Raw genomic sequence first — 24,420 nt, forward strand, 5'->3', positions numbered from 1 at the left:
AGATACCTGTTAGTCAAAAAACACATCAGAGCTAAACATTTCTCTGGTACAGCCAAAGCCACTGGCACAAACAGTACCGCCCTGCAGGAACAGTGTGGATGAGCCAAGGCCGGGTACTTGCTTGGGAGCAGCAGTAAGGATTTACCCGTTTTATGCCCATCGCTGCAGCTCTGCCTCCTTTTACAGCCCCAGTGCTGTGAAATCTGTCGCTTGTATTCACAAATTCAGATGCGCTGACTCACACTCCCTCTCTCATTCAAGCCGTATTCGGCAGCTACACTTTTCACGTCTGCTGCTGCAACCGAATTTTTTCACCCCCCTGCCCCAATTAAGGGAGGGAAACATTATAAAATACCACGCATCAGATTCCTGATTTTCTCACACAAAGAAAGATGCACAAAACCTGGTGTTTGCCACAACTGTTTAGTTTTACTATTTTAATATCATGAAATAAAAGTACAAAAAATTTACAGGTATATTGTTTCTTACATGAAGATCGAACAGTTAACATTTGCGTTTATTTTGCAGCGAAACCTGTATTCTCAGTCACAGAATGTGAATATTAGCCACTGACATCACCACCGAGCATTTCATTTTAGAAAGAAACTGCAGAGGTAAAAGGCAACAATCTTGCAAGGCTTCATGAGAACCAAAAAAATATTCCGACTGTTAACACCAGCAGTCATGCTGCAGTAAACCATCCTCATCTCATACAGGTTTCACCACCTGGGAGGCTGAGAGTGTTAAGACCTTTGAACTGGACGTCTTGTCTAAGGGATCGTAAATAGGGGGGTTCTTGTTTACAGGCTATCAGCATTTTGGTGTCCTTGTTCAACGCATTTGCAAAAATAAGCAGCGTGTGCACATGTATGAAAAAGAACGGGGCAAGATCACCTGCAAGTCTTGACATAGCTTGTGCTGTTCACTCCATTTGCCACTCTTCTCTGAAGACAAGTCACAAACTGTTGTATGTAAAGTGCTGAGAGTTCAGTGACAGGCAGTTAACTAACCAATAACTATTAAAAACAAGTTTATCCACAGTGGATACCCAGGAATGCTTGCAGATTGATGCTGCCAATTAACTGACTGAAACAAAATCCAAGACTTCACTGTATTTTTTCTGTCTCCTAGAACATGACAGCTGCATGTCTTCCCTTGCAAGTCGACTCACTTCATCAGCTGTACACAGAGATGAAAAAGTAAACCCCTGCATTACCTTAACCCGCTAAAATGTCAGACTCCATTTCATATGTGCCCCTCAGCTTTTCCGACAAGCTTTCAGGTAGAAATTTATTTACGACAGACCGGTCTGATCAAAATACTATGTCCTTTGCTGGACTGTGTGGTGGCTTTTCAGATAATTCATGTCATGAAGCATGCATGAAACCAAATTTTTGAGTTTACAAATAAATAAAGTGGTGCTCACCATTAGGTTTCAGATATTTGACCATTTACTGAAATGCTTAAAGTAACTCAGTCCCTTAAGAATGAAGTTGGGGGTGTTTAAATAAAAAATATTTGGAAATTGAAATCACATTTAAAATTGGCAAAACTATGCTTTGTTTTTGGAAGGGTCTTGCTTGTTTCTTCTCTTTACATCCCAATTATAAACTCTAGCCATATCTGAGGGTGTGGAGTTAAGGAAATAGCTCATGCATTCAGAAAAGAAAAAAATAAAGGAAAAAAAGGGGAAAAGCAGGTTATATAGCTGGCCACGCTTCACTTACTCGTAACAGTCAACATAGAAACCATTTCACGACAGAGCTGACAGTGCAAAGCCTTAACACACAGGAATGCTAGTAACTGTTAATAACTGCAGGATTTATACCATTTACTTAAAAAACACCAAAAAGATATTACAGAGAAACCCACTTTTAGTTTTACTTACGGCTACGCTTTGCTGATTTCAGTCAGCCTGCCCCTATCAGCTGTATTTGCCTATTTCAGGCACCCACAACTTCCTGCAGCACTAAGGTAGCTTAAGTATCAACTTGAAAAAACAAGTTGTTGTGCCTTCATTTACTAAATCTAATGCTTCAGTTGATGGCTAGTCTCATCATTCAAATAGTTTTAAGTAGAAAGTATAAAAAAAGCCACCCCGCCCCTACAGGTGGTTCACTATAGTATAAAGAAATAAAAAAACAGTTAAGCAATGCCCAAGCCAGCACCAAGCTGGCTGCAGCAGAGCCTGTGTTGCTTGGAGAATGTCGCGCCAGCAGCTGAAACGGGTATGATTAGCAATAGCCCGAAGAACAACGTTCATACGCTCCGGAGAGGAAGGAAGAGTCACTTTGCTTTGAAACGGCCACCTGGCCATCAATCCGCACCACCCATCCACGCTTCCAACGCACTCCCAGTCTGGGTTTGCAACCACCACAGTAGGTTTCAGGGGGACCCAACCACAGAGCTTTGCTCCATCTGACACACCAACCCGCAGCCCAGCGCTGGCACCGCAATATCCCCTTGCACTGCTAGAAAAGGTTAAGTTCCTGGAGTGCTACAGAATTCTACCGGCAGCCAGTCTAAGATAAAAACATGTCAGGAAATTGGTTCTTACCTGTATGTTAGCTCTCACGTACACCTCGTCCCCCGCAAATATATGTACAACAAAGGATACTGACTTCTGTAGTGGTGAACTGATCTCTAAGAAAATCCAGGTCTTCCTCTAGAAGATCAAGGTTTCTTGTGGCTGTTGACAAATTCTTCTCTAACAGAGCCTGAGCTTCATCAATATCGTATTCAAGCATCACATTGGCCTAAAAAATGAAAGATTGAGAGAAGCTTTTACTCTTGCATTGTAGGGAATAAGCCATAGCAGGCTTATTCCAGGCTGCTGTTTATAACTTAACGCATTAACAAAAGGCTGTCCTGAGAGGCCAAGACGACAAAGTTCAGGACGAGCAACGCCAGAATCCACTCGTGGTTTCCATCGCTTCAGTAACTGAGTAATAAACCCCTCTGGTGACTTAAAAAAAGTCCTCTTCCTATAGCTAAGCAATGAGGGATTTCTCTCCCTGTGGGCCGCACTGAGCCCTTCAGGTATCAGTATCTCATCTTCACCATATTTGAAAAGTGAGAGACTTAGCAGCACCTTTCAAGTGCCACACAACCCTAGAAACAATTTTTGCTGCATTCAAGATTAACTTTAGGATCTCTGTGTGGACCACCAATGAACAGCCTAACAGCATTGGTCATTAACAAGAAGTAGTACAGGTATTTAAAGATACAACATGTATAAAGGTCCTATCCTATACTGTGGCGGTTTTCAATCTACAGACCTTTATTTCAGTAAGAAGCTACCACATGGAGAGATAAAAGAGCAGTATCAAGTGAAGATGCACCAATGAAACTTTGTCCCATTCAAGAACTGTGCACTGAGCACTACCACATACTGCTAACGAGACGTGATCCCAGAGAACGCTACACGGAGCTGCGAGAGTGCAATAAGCCAGTCTTCTTTTAAAATAACCGGAAGACAGAGTTTCCCCAACAATAGTAATACGCACAGGCCAACGTGCAGTCTGTAAGCAACAAGGAGGATCAAGGCAGAAGGCCGAGAACACCTAAATATAATGAACTGCTTGTGGCATTTCATCATAGCTCTCCTGTATGAACCATCAATAGGATGAACTTTCTTTGATATTCTGTTACAAAATAAACCTGCGATGCTCCACGAAACTCAATGTTTGTGAATTCTGAAAACAGTCTCCTAAAAGCAACAGTTATCAGACAAATCTCCTCTTTTTATGATAGAAAAGCGGGAGAGGTCGGCAGTAACTGCCCAATCAGTCTGGATGCTGCACGTGTCAACAATGTTTCTGTCCTAAGTGGTTTTGATGGCAGCCAACACAGGGATTTGGGAACATCTGGGATTTAGAAATCTCAAAATAAAAATCAGCAGGTTATCTCCACATGTAAGGAAGCCTCTGAATACAAAATATCCCAACCCGATAGCACTCAAGTACTTGGAATTCTGTGTTTTGAGCTCTGATCCCACCAGTCTTTGGCACAAAATCCACTCTAAATGCTGCCAGGCACCTGTGAGTACCAGAAATCCCATCTTTCCCTAAAAACGTGCGTGAAAAGGGAAAGCAAGATGCTAAATACAAATAAAATAGAGAAGATGGGAAGCTGCTTGCCAACTTAAGTTATTTTGCTGGGCACGTTCCCATCCCAGGCAATGCTGGGTGGTACTTTGAACTGCAAAGTGATAGAAGTATAAAAGAAAACATTCATGAACATGCTTTTTGGAAAGAACAATCCAGCAAAATTACAATTTTCTGAAGTATTACTGCTCAGGCCCCAAATAAAATCGAACGTGAAACCTTCACTATCGCATTGAAATTGTCTTGTTGGGCTTGCCCTGCTGACAGGGCACAGCTCCACTGTGCACACATTAACAGAATTATGCCCACAACCACTACAAGAACACATGAGACAGCAGCAAACGCTGTCTTTTATAAGCCTTTTATAAGTTATTTAAACAGTTTGAGAGAAAGTTCCATTTTACTTACCCCCAACCACAAACAAACTTTATCTGTAGGAGGAACTGAAGCTTTGCAGTAGAGATTATCTGCCAATAAAAATCTGGTTTCCATTGGATTTGTGGAATCCTTAAGACAAATGATAAAACTTAAAATTGCTATTTTCACTGGAAACTTATGTCAAAGACATAACACTTACAGTAAAGAGCACACTTTTCTGCTTTTTGCCATTGATACAGTATAAACTTTGGTGGAACTCTACATAATTTTACTTCAACATTCCAGTTAGAGCTCCAAGGATAATGCATTTTAAAAAGATATATTTAAAAACAATATAGAAATCGCTCTATAAAGAACAGAGATGAAGTCAAAGTTTAGCTGCACTCTGTATGCTATTATAAGTAAAGTTTGCATTACAAACATTAACTTTTTTTGAACTAGCTTTCAAAAAGTACTACATACCTTAAAAACAATTCTGTTATTTATAAAGGCATATTAAGTGTGCTCTCCAAAACATTTCTTGCAATGTGTTCTGTTAGGGTGGAAAGGTCGTTAGCTTTTCTCATACTCATTAGATATTCAAAATAGTTTACCTTTTTCTTCTGCATGTGTTTTAAAATTTCTAATGTCTGTTTAATTTCAGGAATCTGACTTTTTAGCCTGTGAATTAACAACAGTCATAATTTATTATTTTACAGAGACAAAGTTTCCTAAACAAGTGATCAGTTTTAGTATACAATCCAACCTCCATTTTAATACTTGAAACTCTAACAGGTTCTCAGGCTCACAAACGCAGGTTTGAAAGAGATCTCAGCTACAGCTTCACCCGCCTCTTATCATACTGAGGCTCACTGGTTTTCTGAAGCAGAGCAATACATACACTTTCCAAACTGAAACAAACATGTATTCACAGTAATAGATATCTGTTTGCTAAAATGGTGTATTTTTGCCTAGTTCTCATCTCCCTGGAGGAAAGGGAAACCTCAGCAGAAATACAGATAAAAAACACTGTAGGTGAAACAAAACAAGTGTGTTTCTTCGGAGGTCCACAAACTATTCTAACAAACAGTTCAGAGCTCCAAGACTTGGCACTGTTAAAACACAAGCTCTCTCCCGAGTTCAGGGCATCCCCCTCCCGGGCAGCCCTTGCAGCCGCCCAGCAGAGGCACTGGGATCCCCACTGCCCCCCGCAGCCGCCCGCCTCTGCAGCCAGCAGGCTCAGCCAGCAGTGACTGCCAAAGCAGGCTGCCAGGGGGGGATTACGAGGGGCAATTTTTCCATGAAAGAAGTTTGATCTAAATAAGTATTACTTGAAGCTTTGATTTTAGCTTTTAAAAATTTGCTTCTTGCCTACCTTCAGATCAAGACTGAAGCTACTGAAAAGAGATGGGATTACTGAACCAAAAGTTACAGGCTTGGTACAGTAGTCATTTGACAAAAACGTACTCTTATTTACACTAGGCACACAAAATTAAGAGACTATAGCAGTACTTTTTCACCTTAAAGGCTAAGGACCAATTCAACAATACTGTAAATTCTTTTGCACATAATTCTCAGGAAAAGGACAGAAAAAAAGCTGGGGTTTCCTGAAAGTACTGCAAATACCAGCTCTCCTAACATCGATTTTTTACTTCTTGGGATATTTAAAAAAACTAGACTTATTTTTTAAAAAATAGAACTGTGCTAAACATTTCCCAATTCTGCAAAAATTATGACTTACCTCCTTTTCTTTTGAGCAAGATTAAGTTCCAAAAATTTATACTTCTGATACTGCTCATCCAACTTCTTAAGAACTACATCTGCTGTCTCATTTCCAGGCTGTTTCATAAAAGAATCTACATCTTCCTTTAAGGGGAGAAAGAAACCCTCAATGTTAGAAGAGTTTTACAGAAATCCTAGATACAGTCATGCTATCATCTTACTGCAGCTAGGTCTAGAGGGGTTCTTACACATAAACAAACTGCTATTTTTCTGGAGCAAAGTACAAAATCATTTTCCTTTCTTAGTTAGTCGCCTTTTCAATTCCCCTTTCCCCTTCCCCCCTTTTCTTGTCAGGGAACTACAGAATAGGTGCGAGGATTATTTCATACCCATATTCACTAGGTACCTTGTTAGTGGTGCTTTCAGTCCTGGCCGATGTCAAATGACACCTAACAGGGATGGATATCCTCAGCCACGGCTAAACTTTGGTCTCCTATCTGAAAAGCAGGGATAATGCTTCTCTGCGGCTAATCAGATTATGAACTATTTAGGATAAGACTGATGAAGGAAAGAATCATGGCCTGATCAAGCATGTTGTGGCAGAGGAAGAGGCAAAGGGTGGAAAACCGTGGTATCTGCTCAGGCAAGCTTTATGGTAGCAAACAGCTTGTCTTCAAAAGCTCTTACTATAGTCAGCAGGAAGCCACAGAAACCTCTGGAGAACAATTCCAGCCAGTCCTACCATCAACTGGAAAAGTCGCCAGAGAAGGCAGGCCTGAGCAGGCAAGGATGCTGACCTCTGCAAGTGCCTCCTTCAGGCTCCCAGGAAGCAGTTCATCTGCCCGCAGGAAACGTTCTCAGCCTTGTGAAAGGCACATTGGGCGGAGATCAACCACTCCCTTTCTGACCTTGACAACATTTACCTATGTATAATTCAAGATGATCCCACTCGTCCACTGCGGTAATTCTGGCCTGATTTGTCTATATAGCTCTGTAAAATCTGACGGAAGCCTACCACATGCCTCTTCAGCTTCTCCTTTTTAATGAGGTGTTTCCATTCCAGTAGTTTCACATCAGGAAAACACTATACAAGTAATATCAGACATATAGCTGGTTCCCCTCATTATGACTCCTGAGCTCTCTTGGCTAAAGAAACTTACTGTGAAATTACTGAACCTGGTAAGAAGTCACCCACCTTCCTTATAATTAAGGAAACAGTACTGCAGTAGAAGTAAGAACTCCACATCAGACTTTAGCAGGCACCATGATCTAGGTGGTACACCAGAACTCAAGAGACCACATTTCAGACTAACTGCCCGAGGACTGCCTGAAGCTACCTCACTGACAACAGAATGAGAAGCATTTCTGCCTCACGATGAAGCCTGTAAAGAAGCTTTAACAAAAAACCCCCAAGAATTAGATTTAGGCAAGTGTTGTAGAAGTGAGGCCTGAGGATGTTCTGAATTGAAACTCCCTCTTGTGGAAGCTGTTCTGCTCAGGAAAATCATCGAGAACAGAAAGAAAATGCAAGTGGGCAACAACTCACCCCACACACTGCCCGGCACCCCACCTCTGCCTCAGCTAACGTCCGTTTGTACGGACAGACAAGACAGAACCCAAGTCCTCCTGAAACGAAGATGCTGAGAAGTGAATCCAAGCCCCCTGTATACTGGCGATTTCCTCTCACTACTTAATGGCCCAGTCCAAGGTGAGCTCAGATTTGCCACCCATGATTTCTAACTGCAACTGCCAAGTCCCGCTGGTTGGGTTTTCGGCCCATCTTACCCAACTGCAAGGCTGAGGCACGGTCACTTCTTTGGGCCTGAACAGAACAGCTTTGTAGCAGAGGTGGGTGTCAACGCTATTGGGATCCCTGCTTCATGGTGGGTTGCGCAGCATCTCAACTGCAGAATTACCTTACAGATTCTGAGGGACCTGCCAAAAACTCATCTCTGTCTTTTTAGGAAGAAAATTCACTGGCAAAAACACCATTGTTGTATACCATAAAGGTAACACAGTCTTTGCAAACTCCAAGCCAGGCCACACGAATGCTCTGTAAAAGCCCTGAAACAGAGCAGGATAGCACATTCCCACAAGGGCTTATGTTTATCTTTTGAGTGATGACCCAAATAAAGCACTGCTGGCACTTGCTCTGCTCCTGCAGAGAGCCATCATCCCCTATAGGCATATACAGAGAACATGACAAGAGAGACACGTTTTCAGATTTGCATCCCCTGTGCTCCCACTCACAGGCATGCTAAGGAAGGCAGAATAAAGCAGGCGTTTTATTTGGAAACATCTGGGCAACAGCTGAAAAGAGAACAGAGTTGAAAGTTCTATTTGGAGTGTTTTTAAAACTCCAGTGAAACCTTGAGTTAGTGTTTAATGCCACTTGAAATCTGGAGAGGCACAAGAATCCACAGATCGATGCCTAAGAAAAGGTATCCGCCATCAACTGTTCAAAGAGCCTTCACTGAATCAGGGCACTTACAGAAAACATCTCTGAAGACAAGACTCACAGTAAGACTACCCACAGAGCACATGGCAGGGGAATGTCAAGCAAGTGATCAGGAAGTCTTTATCGTCATGAGAGTATATGATGTTTTTGAAACAGAAACTTATTTTCTGAAGAAAAAGCCTGTAATAAAAACCAGCCTCAAGACACTAATATGTTCACTTTGTGGATCAGAATACCATTCAAAATTTCTTAGCATGTGCTTATTTTGAATAAAAAAAGTCCATCTTAACATCTACGTCCAAGTACTCCAAGATCGTTACTGAGGTTCTCTTCTGCAGAGACACTTATATTTGATTAGAGCACCTCTCAAAACTGAGAATGAGGAAATGTTGATGGGTTTTAGATCCAGACATAGGGTTATAAAGAACTGAAGTACAGAACTAAGCCACAACCCCCAGAACTCTCCCAGGTCGCATGGTACAGCACGTGAGATACTTCAGACACGAGTATCAAAAGGGAAGAACGTGGAACCAGTCACAAACTGCATTAACAGCTACCAACATAAAAATGAGGGATGTGACAGACACCCTCAAAGTGTTTGCTGAGGCTGGTTGTCTCCTGTTCCCTGCCAGGGTGACCACCTCTCCACCACAGAGTGAGCACAGACCACAAGTTCTCCTCTGTCACGATGTGTTCTAGGGCAGCTGAACCTGTGCCCCTTTCCTTTCACTGGCATCTACATTACTCTCCCATAAAGGGGCGGAAGGAAGTTAGCTGCAGGCAGCAATGGTTTTACATCCCAGTAAGATTTGCAAGACCCCAATAATTGTTGAAGAACCTTAAAGAAAAAGTAAGATCTGAATGCATGGAAAGCAAGCGTACTGTCCCCGTTTGTTCGGGACCGATGCCCTAGCCAGGTACATTGGTAGTACCAAAATGCAAACCAAATCAATTTATTTCTATAGGAGCAGTCATACCTGATCAGTCCAAACAGCTCTGGTAAAGATATCGAGACAGATCTGAGAAATACAGATGTTCAAAGTTCAAGAAAACCTCAGTAATAAAGCAGCACAATAAACAGAGCATTCGGGGTGGACATCTGATGTTCCAAGGCAGCCAGGTATAGCCACTGTGATCAATACTTATCGATCAAACAAAATAAAGCAGCAATCAAGACAGCACACCAAGAGCTAGCTTATAGCAAAATGAACAACAGATAATTTTGTCACTGTATAAGTCGATGAATTCTTTTCAACCAGTCAGCAGAATTATTAAGCACTTGGTAAATCACTTTTTAAAGTCGGATAAACAAGTTCAGCCTGTTTTCCAAAAGACACACATTTGCTGGTTTTTGAGAAGTCAGGAAACCAAGCTGGACACCGCGGTGGCTTCTGAAGAGCAATTCTGCTCAACAGACAAGAACTAGAATGTGAGAGGAAGACGCAGGGAAGGGTGCTCGGAGCGCAGTACGGCACTATCTGAGATGGAACAGGAGCGGAACGCTGTGCCCTGTGCAGGAGGAACCGCCGTGAGGAACCACAGCTTCGTGTGTGTGACAGGAGGGTCCACTGGTAACACGCTTCCCCTCGGCATGCGGGCTGGCCAGCGCAGCGACACGGCAATGCTTAACACGGGGATGCGAGTTTGCTGTGAAGCGCATTAATACTTAATAACGTCAAGAGAACCCAAACAAAGCAACTCAGCCCGTGAACACCCTCAGCACTAAGACACTCCCCACCGCCCGCGGCACAGGCCCCTGCCCGGTGCGGGGCTGTCCCGGGCCGGGCGGGCGGGAGGAGCCCGCGGCGCTGGGCGCGGGCGGCCTGGGGGAGCGACGGGGCCGTGAGGGGCGGTCGGGCCGTGAGGGACAGCCCCGCCGCCTTCCCCACCGCCCGCGCTCCCTCAGGCACCGCCCGCCGCAGGTGCCGCCTCACAGGGGACGGGCCCGGCTGCCGCAGCGCAGCCCCCACCCCAGCGCGCCCTCCCCCCGCCCCACCAGGGCGCGGCCCGGCCGGCGGAGCCGCCGCTCACCACGAAGACAGCCTCAGGGATGCCGAGGGGGCCGCGCTTCTCGCCCGTCGTCGCCTCGCCGCACCCCGTCTCGCTGCTGGTGGCCGCCGCCATCTTGGGGAACCGACGGTGCGTGCGCGGCCTTCGTCGTGACGCCGGAGCCGTACGTCATCACGCCAGCGTCGAGGACGGCCCCATCTACTGGCTGTCGGGCTTTGAGTGACGCGATGGGGCGCGGGCGGAGGCGGCGGGGTGGGCGGGGCGGCGGCCGTGCTACGGCGCCGCCCATTGGTGGGCTGCGGCAGGGGGCGGGCTGGGAGACCTGCCGTGATACGTTTAAATTTTTACCACGCCGTTGGCGTCACGGCGCCGCCGGTGCGGCAGCGCTGGGGACGGTGGGGCGGGTCTCGGCCCGGCGGGTGCCCGGTGCTGTGTGACCGGGAGGGGGGCGCTGAGGGGCGAGGAACCGCCGGTAAAGGGCTAAAGCCGTCCTCGGGCTGCGGGCAGCGCCGCCGCGCTGAGAGGGCCGAGCTCTCGTGAGGCCGAGGCGCCCCGGCGGGATACAAGGCGCTTTGTGCCCTCCGCCGCCCCTCGGCCCACAGCCCCCACCCCGCGCTGGAAACACGGGCGCGGCTTCCCGGGGGCGAACGGTTCCAATTCCGCCCCAGCGGTACCTCCGCCGCGGCACCGCACCGCCAATAACCAATCGCACATCCTCCTTCGGCTCCGGCGGTGCTGTAGAGGCCATATTAAAGAAGGACCACGTACACCCACACCTCGCATGTGCCAAAGTTTATTTCATTTTTTTCCAAAACTTGTTTCATCAAATAATTGGATATGAGCAGTTTTTAAAAAACAAACAGTTTGTGTATTAACAAATTGTGAAGTTTCACAATTAAAATATCAACACAGCCAGTCTTGTGCTTCGGCTTCTTTTTAAAAAAATTATTAAGTCATAGAACATAAACCCTCAAAATTATTTTTTCCAGTTTGTGGCTAGTATATTTTCTACGCATTCGGTATTCTTATAAAATGAAGGAACTCATGTAAAGGAACAGCTGTACAAGAATACATCTGGAAAACAAAAAAGCCTGAACAGCCTAAATTATAGTAGCTCCTTTTAAATAAATATCCAATAAAAGGCACAAACCTGTTATGGGGAAAAACATAACATACAAAACAAGACCTATGAAATAAATAATGTAAAGTGTGGGTCGGGGCGAGGGAAATCTGTTCCAGCACCTATTTTGTCATTGCTCCAAGATAAAATTCCAGCCAAATATTTGGTAAAGGATTAATCACAATGATTACACATTTGAGATATAACCGAAAGATACCATGTTACAATTCCTGTTGTAACTCTACCAGTTCTACAATCTCTTTAAATAAACGATCATGAGAATCCGAATAAAGTAGTGACGCAGTGATGAATATATCAATGACAATTCAGATACATCTTCAGAGTAATAGCAACAGGTTTTCTATATTCCTAGCTATCAGTAATGTATAAATGATAACATGTACAATTTCCATTGCTCAAAAATATAATCTTTTAAATGGAAATAAATGACTGATACACAGTGCCTTTAGATGTTGTCCTTACAATACAAACTACCCAGAACAAAGTTTTCCTTTTTTATGTACAAATTAAGCACCGATCCACAGTGCATACTATTCTAATTGTGACCCCACCCTCCCTGACACACATCAAAAACCCAGATGGGGATACACCCTGTATTCCATCTTGTAGTCAGAAGGGCTTTTTTTATTATTCTTGGGGTTTTTTGTGTGTGTTTTATTTAAAAAAAAAAATCCATTTGTTATTTTTACCTACAAGTATTCCACCACTATGTGCACAGAACTGAGATTTCTCTAGTACATGTGTCCAAAATAATAATAATAATAAAAAAAAAAAATCGATTCAATAACTTCTTGGAGGCAAAGTCAAACTATATCTAGAGAACATTAGAAAACCCCAGTTATTTAAAAAGAGGTACACTTTAAAGTCCAACAGGCCTAACATAACCAGCCTTTCCAAGCTCCCCCAGAAGTTATTTTACGGTATCTCCCATGAAAGACAGCCTCCCTGTAGCAGCCTGGAGTCCCAACAGTCAGGCTTGAATGACCCACTGAAGTACAATAATGCAAAGCACACAGCATACTTCAAGTCTTCCTCCTTGTTCAGACAAACATGGAGTGACATCTCAGCTATCTGCTTTCTGAAGTATTCAGAACAGGATTCTGATCAAATGAGTTGGAAGGAAACAAAAGGGAAAGTCACATTTATATACATCTCTCCTCAGTGTTCTACTCATCACGACCACTATCCCCAACTCTTGCAGGCTATTACAGGTACCCTCAAGAACAACCTTTATCTTCAAAGTGTTTTTCCAGAGAACAAGTTCTGAGCCATAAAAGCCTCGACAGCATCCTAAGTCCTTGGATTTTTTTTTTTTACATCTAATATATGAACTATGTTATTTAAAACACAGTACTCTGACATTTTATGTGTTCCAATACGCACACAGGAAGGGGTTGGCAAAAAGGAGTCCTGTGCACTTCTGTGCAGAGGGAAGCATGTACAGCAATCTTTTCTTCTGAAAGCCACGTTTTAATGTATCAAACATTCTAAATGAGACTAAAAAGAAGGTAGCTTATAAAGGTTTTAGGACGTACTTTGTGGCTGTTTCTCCTTTTCTAATACTAAACAAATTGGTATCAGACAGCTTTGCTACAAGAAAGCATACCAAAAGAACCATTTAAAAATCCAGAGCAAGTCAGAAGTAGTGCAAACTATACCTAGTACTAAATCCACTTCTGAGCAAAGTACATTCCAGATATTCAGAATGCTCTGCAATAAAGTTATAACAAATACATACTGTTTGCCAGGCATTTATTTGCATATTTTATTAAAATAATGGATTATTACTTATACAACTCAGTATGAGAAAGAGACCTAACAGCATACAGTGCTAGAAACTGCCTGATTGTAGCACTCTCAGCTCTGCCATTAATGCCCAGATGTTTATTACTACATATACTGGTCTAATTTGAACTCAAGACTTTTCAATGCTGAATAAATCAATGGAATTCACTATTTCTTAAATAAACAGTCCCCTCAACACAATGACCCATTCTAAGTGGCATCTATTCCCTTGTCACACGGAGGGTAACTATAGGCACTGAAGAACTCATTGGCTTAAAACTGTACAATTGTTCAACCCAATAAAAGTGGATTAAAGCTTGAAGCCCTTTGTAATTCAATCTTGAACATTAAATTGCTATATACCAGTCCAAATTCTTTTAAAAATCAATACACATTCAGAAACTGAGTTTTAAATTTCTGCAAGATTACATTTCCCAGGAAGTGAGTGGTTACAGATTCCAAGGGTTGGGGAATTTTTTTTTTTTTTAAACTTTGTTTCTTTTGACTTGTTTCACTTCACAAAAATATTTCCATAGGGTTAGGAAATACTGCTCTTGCACTCTTTGGACAGAATTAAGCATTTAGAATAAGAGAAGGCTTGTTCCCACTATGGAGGAAAGTGCTGTTTTTTTTAAGTTCTCCACAGGACAGTTGGACAAGATTCTCAGGCCTATGTGCATTTACAGTGAGAGTCAGAGATACTTCTGCAATGATAGACCCCTCAAAAGATAAAAGACGTGCTACTCTGGAGGTCTATTTAATGTAACAATAGAAAACTATCCATTTTTTGAAACTCAGCTTTGATATTACTCATTAGAAGAAGTCATTTTACAGGCTAGCTTTTCATTGCATTCTGCCACAAAACTTCTGGAAGAAAGGTTGCTGCCAATTCCATTTATTTGTTGTTTACTTTTTTTTTAATGCTATCACTTTTTATCAGACATTGAGAAATACAAGATAAGGCATTTTCATAGCCGATTTCAGTTCTGGAGGAAGATTGTTAAATACAAAAGATGTGCCAGAAATCTGTACACATCTGAGCCATCATGATTAGCATACTTCATAAATTAGTTGATTTAAAAGATTTTTCTCTCAAAAAGAGTCCGAATTTCTTAACATAGCATTACCTTGAAATTACTACAGAAGAAAAAGATTACTGCAGCATTGAAGAAAAGATTATCTAAAAGTTTGCTCATATTTACACATTTAAAAATAATTACTTTTATATGGTTTACAACTAGGTTCTTGTTTCAGAAAAGCAGCACAAGCTATTCGCTACAGCTGGATAATTTCAATATAGTCGCCGGTTCACAAGTGTCAGCACTATTGCAAGGTTTGCTTTTGACCTAACGGACTTTTCAAAGAAACTGGTTCTCTTGCTTCTTTTGCAGTTTGCAACAACATTTTCAAATTGCTCCCGTTTGCTGCTACTGGGGACACTCACAATCACTGGCTCCCAAAGCTACTCTTCCTCAAGCCATGAAAAACGATATCTGCAGAGAAGATACTCGATGGAAGTGCAGCTACTGTCACCTGTCGGAGGCTGCACAGGCTGTTCTGTAACACACTTGTTTCCCGTACTCCATCACAGACTTTCAGCCTGTATCAGAGCCTGGCTCTTCCAACTAGCCACGTAACACTGGCATACCAATGGAGCAATTTATTATTTTTACTATATATATATGTAATATGTATATATTTTGTTGATTCACAGCATTTCAAACTCACATTATAAAGTTTGCAAATTACTATAAGCTATTCTAATGTGAAAAAGCTGTCTGATTTCACACAATATTGGCCTTAAGATAATGCAAGCGTTGCTCTGTCAGAGTATTTATTAGAGCACATAAAAATTTTATTGCTCAACTTCATTTGTGTTGTCTCTTGGTTACAACAGCCACAGAATTTACGGAGAAAATAAATAGCTTTGACATCCTCAGTTAACTTCCTAAGGTAATCCACTGATGAATAAGGTTGTACAGCAATCACATAACCCCTCTTCTCAACTTTGAAGATGATAATCCAGCTTGCACCTTCTGAGTCAACCTCAATAAAATAGTTTTCTGCTGAGCAGTTTAAAAAAAAAAAAAAGAAATCTGTGAACATGACTTCACACTGCAGTGACTGTTATAAACAAGAATCGCTAAAGCATTGCAATTCAAAATAATATTGTATTATACAGGGAAGAAACAGTTGCCCTGTTCAGGAATACATCATGGAAAGATTGAAGTTCAGTCTTTTTTTTTTTTTTTTACCAGTATTTGGTTGTTCTCACATCTTGCTGCTTTGGTGGCTCTACATAAACTGTATCTGTGAAGCAGAGATTACACATCAGTGCCACTTACACAACACATGGTTTCTCAGCGTTTCAGAATTCTGAACCTATTCAACTGCCTTGTTACTTGCAAGTTTAGACTACAGGTTTTGGCATTCTGAAAATCCCCAAAAGAACATTAAGACCAACATATTTGGATAACAGGAGTAGACAGTTTCTTCAGCTTGAATGATCTCCTGTCCATGCACCTTTCCCTTCCCCACCACCTGATCCTTCAGAAAGCTTTCACCACTGCTCTAGTCAGTATGACGAAACCAAGTATCCAGCTAACGTTGCAGAAGTCTAAGTTCTACGTATCTTCACCACTCCCATTTTCTTAACATTGATGCAGTAAGAAGTTAGCCACTAAATCTCTGATTTTTACTTTCTTCCTTGCTTCCTACATTTGCATGGTCTCACCATCTGAATTTGCTTCCTCCCCAGCAAAAGCTGTTGCCCTTGACCGAGGAACCCCTCACTTTCAAATGCAGAAATACATCAGTAGTCCTTCATGAAACATTTGCTTGTTTTTACTAAGACTAAAGTTTCAATGTGATCTCAAGATTAAAGAAAACCATTCACCTGAGTTTCAGAAACAGGTGCAAAAGGATTTGTTGGCCTTAGACCAGGCTGTGTATACATCATTGACTGGGGTGCCATCAAAGGAGCAGCTCCAATCTGAGGAGGTACCTGTTAGAAAAACAAAACTCCCATAAAACATAAAATTGAGACTAATTCTAGAAGGTACATCTTTTCACATTGTAGTCTAGTAGAAAATAAGCACATAGACGCACAGAGTAAAGTCAAAGCTTTTAAAAAAGCTTGCTGTATAAAATTTAGAGGAATCTCTTCCAATGCACAGTGTGAAAAAGCTATTAGATTTCACACACTGTTGACCTTACGAAACAACACATATAAGTTGCAGAATGATTTGAGCATGCCTGCCCTGAAACCCACTGGAGGGGACAACTAGGTTTTTCAGTAATAGAAGACAATCGCATTTCTTACCATTCCATATACAGGCACTTGAGGTGTGGTCAATGGGTACGTGATAGGAGCAGGTACCTTCAATCAAGAAAACGTTAATGTATTTTAGATAAGTTCATGCATACTAGTATACAACTGTGAAAACTTCGTATTTTTCAATGCTTAAAGTAACCAACATATTTACAAGAAATTGACTTACATATCCAGGATAGTGTACTCCATTCTGGCACAGCAAAAGGAGTAAGGACAGAGTGTTATTTAAGAGGTATTAGAACTGGAAATTCTAACCAAGGGATGGATTCAAGTCTAGTACCATAACTGTCTAACTACACTCAACTCCTTTATTGGAACAATTAAAGAGGGAGGAAAAAGAGTGCAAGGACAGTAACATCAGTAACTGTGTCCATTAACTTGGATAGGCCCCCTGCCTAGAAAGCTACCACTAACTAGTACGACAGAGCAAAACTAGAAATTTTACTAAATCTAGACAGATTTGAGTATATTGCTTGCACAAACATTTCTGTGAGAGGCTTTAAAGGGCATGTCATGCAATATCCCTTCTTCCTCCCATTACACATGAGGAAGGCATAGAAAAAATACAAGGAAGCCAGCCATGAGTCAACTTAAGAAACAAACAGCAATAGATGCTTATTCTGGTAAGTGCTGGTCACATACTGGTTTCTGATGTTTGCAACATATCACAATGTGAAAAAAGAAAAACGAAGAGCATCTTAAGCCAGTAATAACTTAGGTTACGGTTGACAGGCACAGTGATGCATGCACTTCATATTGCCATGCACTGTTAAGTAGTGCTAATTATATTAACAATGGAGTGCTAGTTAAAATACTTCACTATGAAAGAGTATGCCAACTATACATGAATTGGAGGGTTCGTACTCTGAACGCTACAGACCAAGCCAGGACAGTTAGTCCTTCCCAGTATCGGGGCACAGATTTTACAGATGCTTATAGTTGAGCTAGTTCTTTGCATCACTAATTGTTGGAATCCCAAACAAATGAGTGAGCAGATACCTGGCATTAAGCACTCACATGCTTAGACCAGAAAGTATTAAACATGAACACATGAAATAAAAACACAACCCAAATCCACAGTGATCAGTGTGCTAAGGTGCCCTTTTATCTTTCAAAAATAAGAATGCATTAGCACTCCAACATCACATTCTAGAGCACCAAGAGGGCATGAAAAGATTTCCTCAGAAGTCTCACATAGAAGTGCTATATAACTGAGACATCCTCTCGTCTGAACTTGAATTTCATTTGAGTCCAATACCAGATTTAATATTCTATTCAACTTTGATAATTTTAATAAGCACACTCATGTAAGATGGGGAAAATAGACATTACAAGCAAAGCTATTCTTATTGGAAAATAAAGCCAGACAGCATTCCAAAATTCACAGCAAATTTGGCAATTACCCTAGCTGTACATATAACAGAGATAAGCATTCTATTTCCCTCTAAGGCAGCTATATTTCAGAAGTGGTTTGTACTTCTATTAATATATATGAATAGAAGATACTTGAAAAATCTCTTTTAAAAGCACAGGAAAAAGTCAGTTGCCTACAAATATCCCTCCAAGAAATAAAAATTCTTCATTTAAATAAGACTTCCACTTCATATTTTTAACACAGTACAAAATATGAAGTTGCTGTTGAGCATTATCAAAAGCCCAAAGTGCTGCTTGACCTGATAATTAAGGTGCCTTGCAGGGGTTGCAACAGTGTTTCATGTGATAAAACTGAAAAAGGAGTGAAAACCAGAAAGAACAGCAGTTTTTCCCTTGAAACACATTCTTAGGATTCTTAGAGGTGAATGCGTGTGTGCGTGGGAGGGGGATAGGAGCATCTCAAACATGCACATCAGAAATTTTCTGTTTTGGGGTCATTTGTTTCAATTCAAAAAGAACTTATGAACTGAGATAAATAATCAGCCTTTCACTTGAGATACAAGTCTTTCGTGAACAAGTTTTACAGTGAGGGAAAATACAGCACACTAAAATCTCTACCTCATTCAGTTTGAGAAGTGATCCTACAAGTATTCCCCCCTGCCCCCAGTCTTGTCCCAAACAGCCTTTGCTATTCTTGTTAAGTTAATTCAAGCAGGGAAGTAGCATTTGCCAGAATGAAGTGTGATTTCAATAGTACAGAAATTACCATATGTGGAATAGTGGGTAAGGGAGTAGGGTTCCATGTGGTCGATGTGCTTGTTTTTGCTTGCCAGTTTGTTCCACCAGTAAGTTTTTTCTCTGTAGGCTGGGTCCACTGCATATCAGACCTAAAATGAAACTGTAGTATTAACTTTCACAGATTCTCAACAGCTAGAGTAACAACAAAATGGAAAACCAAAACATGCCTTAATACATGTACACAGCTGAAATCTATGAGTGGAAGAAACACTCAGGATTTCAGTAACTAATTAGGTATCTCTGTTCCAGTACATATGAAGTCCAGAGGTTCTGTTCTGTGTTAAAAGTAAACTGTCATTACTACACTGTACAGTATAATGATTAGCTGGAGTTCTATACAACTGCAATATCTTTTATGGTGATTTGTAAAAATACAGCAATTGCAAAACTAACTGAAGTGAATTACTTCAAAAGTTGAGGTTGACCATGTTACGGTAACTGACTGCAAAATCTATTTCAACACTGTACTTGGTACCAGATTACCTTAAAGAGTTGAGACTCTTGCCATGTTAGTGTTGGTAAACTGTGTCAGAGACTACCAAATAGTCATGTAAGAATACTGTAAGTACATAATACACACTCACTTTTTGGATGGAGTTCCTCCAAAGCCAAGATCTGGGGGGAAAGAGAAACAGACAAAATCCTTAAGTATTTTTAATTTGGGGGGGGGGGACGGGATGGATGGACAGAAGCTTGGCTTGTTTTCAGGAACAAATGGGAAAGTTAAATTGGAAAGCTTCACACTTACTTCCCACTAGATTAGCCAGTGAAGAATCGAGGTCATTTGCCAAAATTTTTCCGCTCTGCTGGTTGGCTAAAGCAGCTCTTTGACTTTGTGGTGGTACTGTGGGTTGCAATACATCATCTAGAAAGTTAAAAGCTAAACAAAGAACATAAAAGCAACTGTTAACAAAACAGCTAAAAAAAAGACATCCACAAAACAGAGAGGTATTTTCTTTATAGAACACACTAAGTAGCTTGAGTATTTATACGTGGAGGTTCAACATGCTGGAAGGTTTGAAGTGTTAGACAGAAGCATATTTTAATCTCTTATTTCTTTACGGAATACTATGTTGCAGCTACTAATCTAGTAGAACGTTTAATTTTACTTCAGCAGTAACCAATGGTATTTTTAAATTAAGATGAATCTCCCCTAAAACTGAAGGAGGAGGTTGTTACAAGAACACTTTGAAACTATCTTTAACACAATGCAGCAGTAATTTCATAATACTGCTATCATCCTGAACGTACACAAGAGTTCCTTTGCTGTATGTTCATAAGGACTTGGAATATATAGCAAAACATCACCAAGAGAAAGATTGTAACTCAGCTATTCTTCAAGCAACACACACAACTAGTTTTGCATTTTCATAAGTACAACACCTCTTAATGAAGTTAGAGGGAACTCATTATCAGGTACCAAGAGAGAACACTGAAGTCATAAGCACTGAAAACAGATTAACATAAACTTACCCGTTAAGAGATATCCAGTGGACCCCGTTCAAAGTTCATTCCCCCAAAAAGAGAGGAAAACATTATTACACAGTATATGAGATTAGTTAAAGCTAATTTGAAAATAAACAACTACAACTGAACTGATTGCCTGTTATCTTATCAGCCCTATAATCAGCTTGCAAATGTATTGAGTTATTAAATTTTGAACTGCAATAGCAACTACACTAAGTTGTTAAGCAACTGTTGCCTGTAGGGTGTAAATTAGTCATAAGCTAGTTTTTACCAGTTGCAGTCCTGTACTCCGGAGCTGTAGATTTTCCTCCAAAAACAGCATCGAAGTCCACATTAATTGTTGAAGAGGTGGTACTTGGAGGACCTGAATGAAGAGGAAAACCTGAAAAAGAGTTTAGAGTATTCAAATACACCCATGAAGTAATACTACTCATTACAGTGAAACCAGAAAGTTTAAAAAAAAAAAAAATAAAAATCAAATTACCATCAACAGTCAGAGGATGATACACAGAAGCATATGTAGCTTTATGACCACTAAAGTCATCTTCGTAAAAAGAGAGAAGAAAATAAGATCAGTTTAAAAGAGAAAAAGGAAGTGGGGGCCCAAAAGTTAAGTCTGCAGTCAAAACTCAAGAATTTTTAGTAATAAAAAGGCTTTTTAATTTATTTAGCAAATTTGAAGAGCTCAAGTAACTCCTGCATTCCCCACTACAAAAGATAAAGGAGGTTGCAGTTTCAAAGGAATCAGCAAAAATCCCAGCAACATTGCTAGTCTGAGGATGTCTAGGCTGGGCAAGCTGAACAAAACAATGAGTTATTTAACCGCAGAAATAAAACTTTAAGGAAACATATAATTTACTACATCTGGCATTAATGCACCATTTTTACTTGTTAATAAAAAGCAAAGATTGGTCCAAACCACAAAAAGATTACATGGCCCAGTTTATTAGCATTATTATGTCCAGTTGCAAAGAAGTTACAGGGGTTTTGTTTGGTTGGTTTTTTACCACTAAACAGTTCCACTGTTTGTTTGGAGGAAAAAGTAGAATTGATGAAAGGGGTGGTAGATTTTACAGCTTCTTCAACTGGCTTCATGTCAAAGATGTCCAGATGAGGTGGAGAACCAACACAACCATTTGAAGACGAGAAAGGACCTTTCAGATGCAGAAGTGAAGGGAAGAATACAGAGTACAGATAATGGAAAAGAAAAAACAGACTGAAATGACTGCATATGAGAATCTCTAGACAAAGTCAAACTGTAAGTATTCCACTATCAGCCCATTAAAGATACAAATTCTTAGTTTCAGATAAAAATCCTAACAGCTCTATTTGGGAAAGTAATTCCTACCATTGCCATTGGGTGGGGAGGGGAGAATGACAGAACATTCATCAGTCAAAAAAGTTACATACTACATTTTTGGCTTCAAGAATCTACCTTTTAAATAGCACATAAGGATATCAATTCCACCTGTTAAAATACCAACACTTATAATAGTGTTACCATTGCCTTATTTCAGCATTTAAGATATTTCTTTGACATTTATCCTGATTATTCTTTGTAGGGACGGTTGAAGGTATAGAGAATGCTGTGCCCAAGAAACTGGAAACGACAGCTTTCTTATAAGGACTTGAAGTCACCACCACCTTTCAGATGAAAAGTATATTAAATATCACTTAATGGAATGGAAATAGTAGCTCAGCATCTTTTCAGTTACATTTGCTTAGTTTGTATTTTGCAGCATTTTCAATTTTTCGCAACTTCAATTTTTAGTTACACTTCTACTTGACCCCTTTATTGAATAGCTCTTTCATGCCACCTACTGCACATTGAGACTACTGCTATGCGTTGAAAAAGTAACTTTTACAGAAAAGTTTACCAGAGTTTTCAGATCACTTATTTTATATCCTGTCAAGGATAGAAATGTTTGGATGCAGTCATTAAGGTTTAAGATGTAGATTCAATTAATTATAAAACTGTATTTTATTCCTGTATTCTAATAATTCACTTATCATTTAGACAGTCAAATCATCATATCAGCTCACCTCCCCAAGCACTGCTTGCTGATGTTGATATAGCTGGAGTACTCTGCACAGTTGGAACAAACGCAGGCTGAAGATCGAAAAGATCACTAGAAAGGTTGGGCATGCTGGAAAAGAGAAAGAGAGAGACATGAAGATATGTAGTAGGCATTGTATCTTGTGTTATACGAACATTCATACCAATCTCACTTTCCTCTTGTTCACTAGTAGCCCATCAATAATAGCGGTACAAAACAACACTAGTAATTAAGCGCTTATTGATTGATACCAAAATTCCTGTGCATACACCAGGAAAGCATGAGCAAAAGGTTATTCCTGAAAATTATTTGAGAAGTAACTAGGATCAGTGCTTTGCAGTTGATTGTGGAGCTACAGGCCAATGCAGTAATTTCCACTTGCTTCAGAAGGCAAAGTACCTCTCACCTATTTGTTGTGGGTGCTGGTACTGCAAAAAGGTCAACAGCTACAGTGGTATTCACACTTTTTCCTGATAAGGTGCTTGGAGATGCTGATGTGGAAGTGGAATTTGATACCACAGAAATCTCTCTTAATCGCTGCTCCTGAAATGAGATACACAGTTTACATTTTAGTTTTATTAATTTATTAACCCTTCCTGAAGTCCTTTCCCAAGAAGACATTTTATTTATCATCCTAATAAATAAAACAGTTACTTCTTCTGTAAAGCCCTGAAAACAGAAAGATGATTTAGAGATAAGAGTATTTGTTTTAATAAAGCTTTTAAAAAATCAAGGTGGGACTTGAGGTTTTAAATAATTATTTTTTTTTAAACTATCTATAACTGCCTAGAAGTAAAACATTTCTAGTCAAGCTACGCATTCTAGGCTCCCTTCGTAGTCACTCAGAGAAACAAGTCAATGGACCTTTGTTCAGGAAGACCTCTCTCTACTGTTATGAAGAGAGATCCTAGTTCAATTCAGATGTTAAGAAGTCAGAGTGACAACGTGCATCTTAATAATATCCATGTGGTATTTCTCTTAAACTACCAAAATAAAAGTCTAGTTTACGTTGTTAATTTTAGATTTGCATCCATCATTACTTCTAGATATACCTGCTGCATTTACACAGCACATGTGAAAGCACAGGTTTATGTTTTATACTGCTTACATTCCTCAAATAAAACCTTAAGTGTGCTTGCAAGCTTCTCCGCTCCCCAAAGGAAAAGTTGTTTCAACCAATTTAATTATTCTGTTAGAGCAGCTGCAAGTCCTATTATAGTAGAAGTGGGACAGTGAAGAGGGGAGACATTTGATGCAACTCCTGAAAACAAAAACTATCCAAAAATCCCAAACAACATTGCAACACTTGCTGAATTGAAGTGAAGCAGTTCAGCAGCAGGCAGCCAAGCTCACTAAGACAGTAGTCTAATAGCAAAAAACCCCTGCTTCACATTGATTTGAAAAATACGCCTTACACCAAGTCAGGAAAGTGGAGAATCTTCAATCTCTGTAACTCCAGAGATGAAACTCAACTCTGCATTACTGTCAAAGTATACTTCCGCACTCCAAATAGTTTTAAGGCATTCATAATGTGGCCTCCCAACTGCCCCACTTGCATATGCTTGGGACATGACAGAACTACGGATTTAGCTTTCAGCAAGAGAAGCATCTTGCCTTGTTCTGAGATTTTATCCTGTGTATGTTCTCAGGGAACAGTTTTATAAATGGATTAAGAGGGCCTGGAGGACCAGGATTCAGGCCTTGAGAAGGATGTTACTAAGAGGACTACTCAACAAGTACCAGTGAGCAAAGGAAAGCACATTAAGGAACCACAAGAGAACACACTGATTTTCTTTCAAATATGTTATTAT

The 24,420-nt window shown here is 40.6% G+C and overlaps 2 protein-coding genes across 3 annotated transcripts in view; both read right to left on the reverse strand.

The window, feature by feature from the left end:
* Nucleotides 1-264: 264 nt before the first annotated feature.
* Nucleotides 265-10,800, reverse strand: VBP1 (VHL binding protein 1). Of its 2 annotated transcripts, none has more exons than XM_082488018.1 (6): nt 10,675-10,800; nt 6,205-6,329; nt 5,078-5,144; nt 4,515-4,613; nt 2,618-2,756; nt 265-1,623 (listed from the first exon to the last, which is right to left on the reverse strand). In XM_082488018.1, the coding sequence occupies exons 1-6, from the start codon at nt 10,765-10,767 to the stop codon at nt 1,553-1,555; spliced, it is 594 nt and encodes a 197-aa protein (XP_082344144.1). In that variant the 5' UTR covers nt 10,768-10,800; the 3' UTR covers nt 265-1,552. The 2 variants fall into 2 exon arrangements, with proteins under 2 accessions (XP_082344144.1, XP_082344145.1); XM_082488019.1 differs by having other exon boundaries at nt 6,205-6,319; nt 10,675-10,738.
* Nucleotides 10,801-11,436: 636 nt separating this feature from the next.
* Nucleotides 11,437-24,420, reverse strand: part of LOC309675742 (phosphatidylinositol-binding clathrin assembly protein-like) — a 34,445-nt gene continuing 21,461 nt past the window's right edge. Inside the window, exons 11-19 of the mRNA XM_082488114.1 lie at nt 23,016-23,152; nt 22,596-22,699; nt 20,824-20,934; nt 19,834-19,950; nt 19,670-19,700; nt 19,054-19,174; nt 16,902-16,958; nt 16,476-16,583; nt 11,437-15,889 (exon numbers count right to left, since the gene is read on the reverse strand). Coding sequence (XP_082344240.1) covers nt 15,875-15,889; nt 16,476-16,583; nt 16,902-16,958; nt 19,054-19,174; nt 19,670-19,700; nt 19,834-19,950; nt 20,824-20,934; nt 22,596-22,699; nt 23,016-23,152 — 801 coding nt within the window. The 3' untranslated portion in view covers nt 11,437-15,874. The remainder of the gene's footprint in view (nt 15,890-16,475; nt 16,584-16,901; nt 16,959-19,053; nt 19,175-19,669; nt 19,701-19,833; nt 19,951-20,823; nt 20,935-22,595; nt 22,700-23,015; nt 23,153-24,420) is intronic.

This window comes from Vanellus vanellus (assembly GCF_965231255.1).
Source record: "Vanellus vanellus genome assembly, chromosome: 10".
In the NCBI taxonomy this organism is placed as follows: domain Eukaryota; kingdom Metazoa; phylum Chordata; class Aves; order Charadriiformes; family Charadriidae; genus Vanellus; species Vanellus vanellus.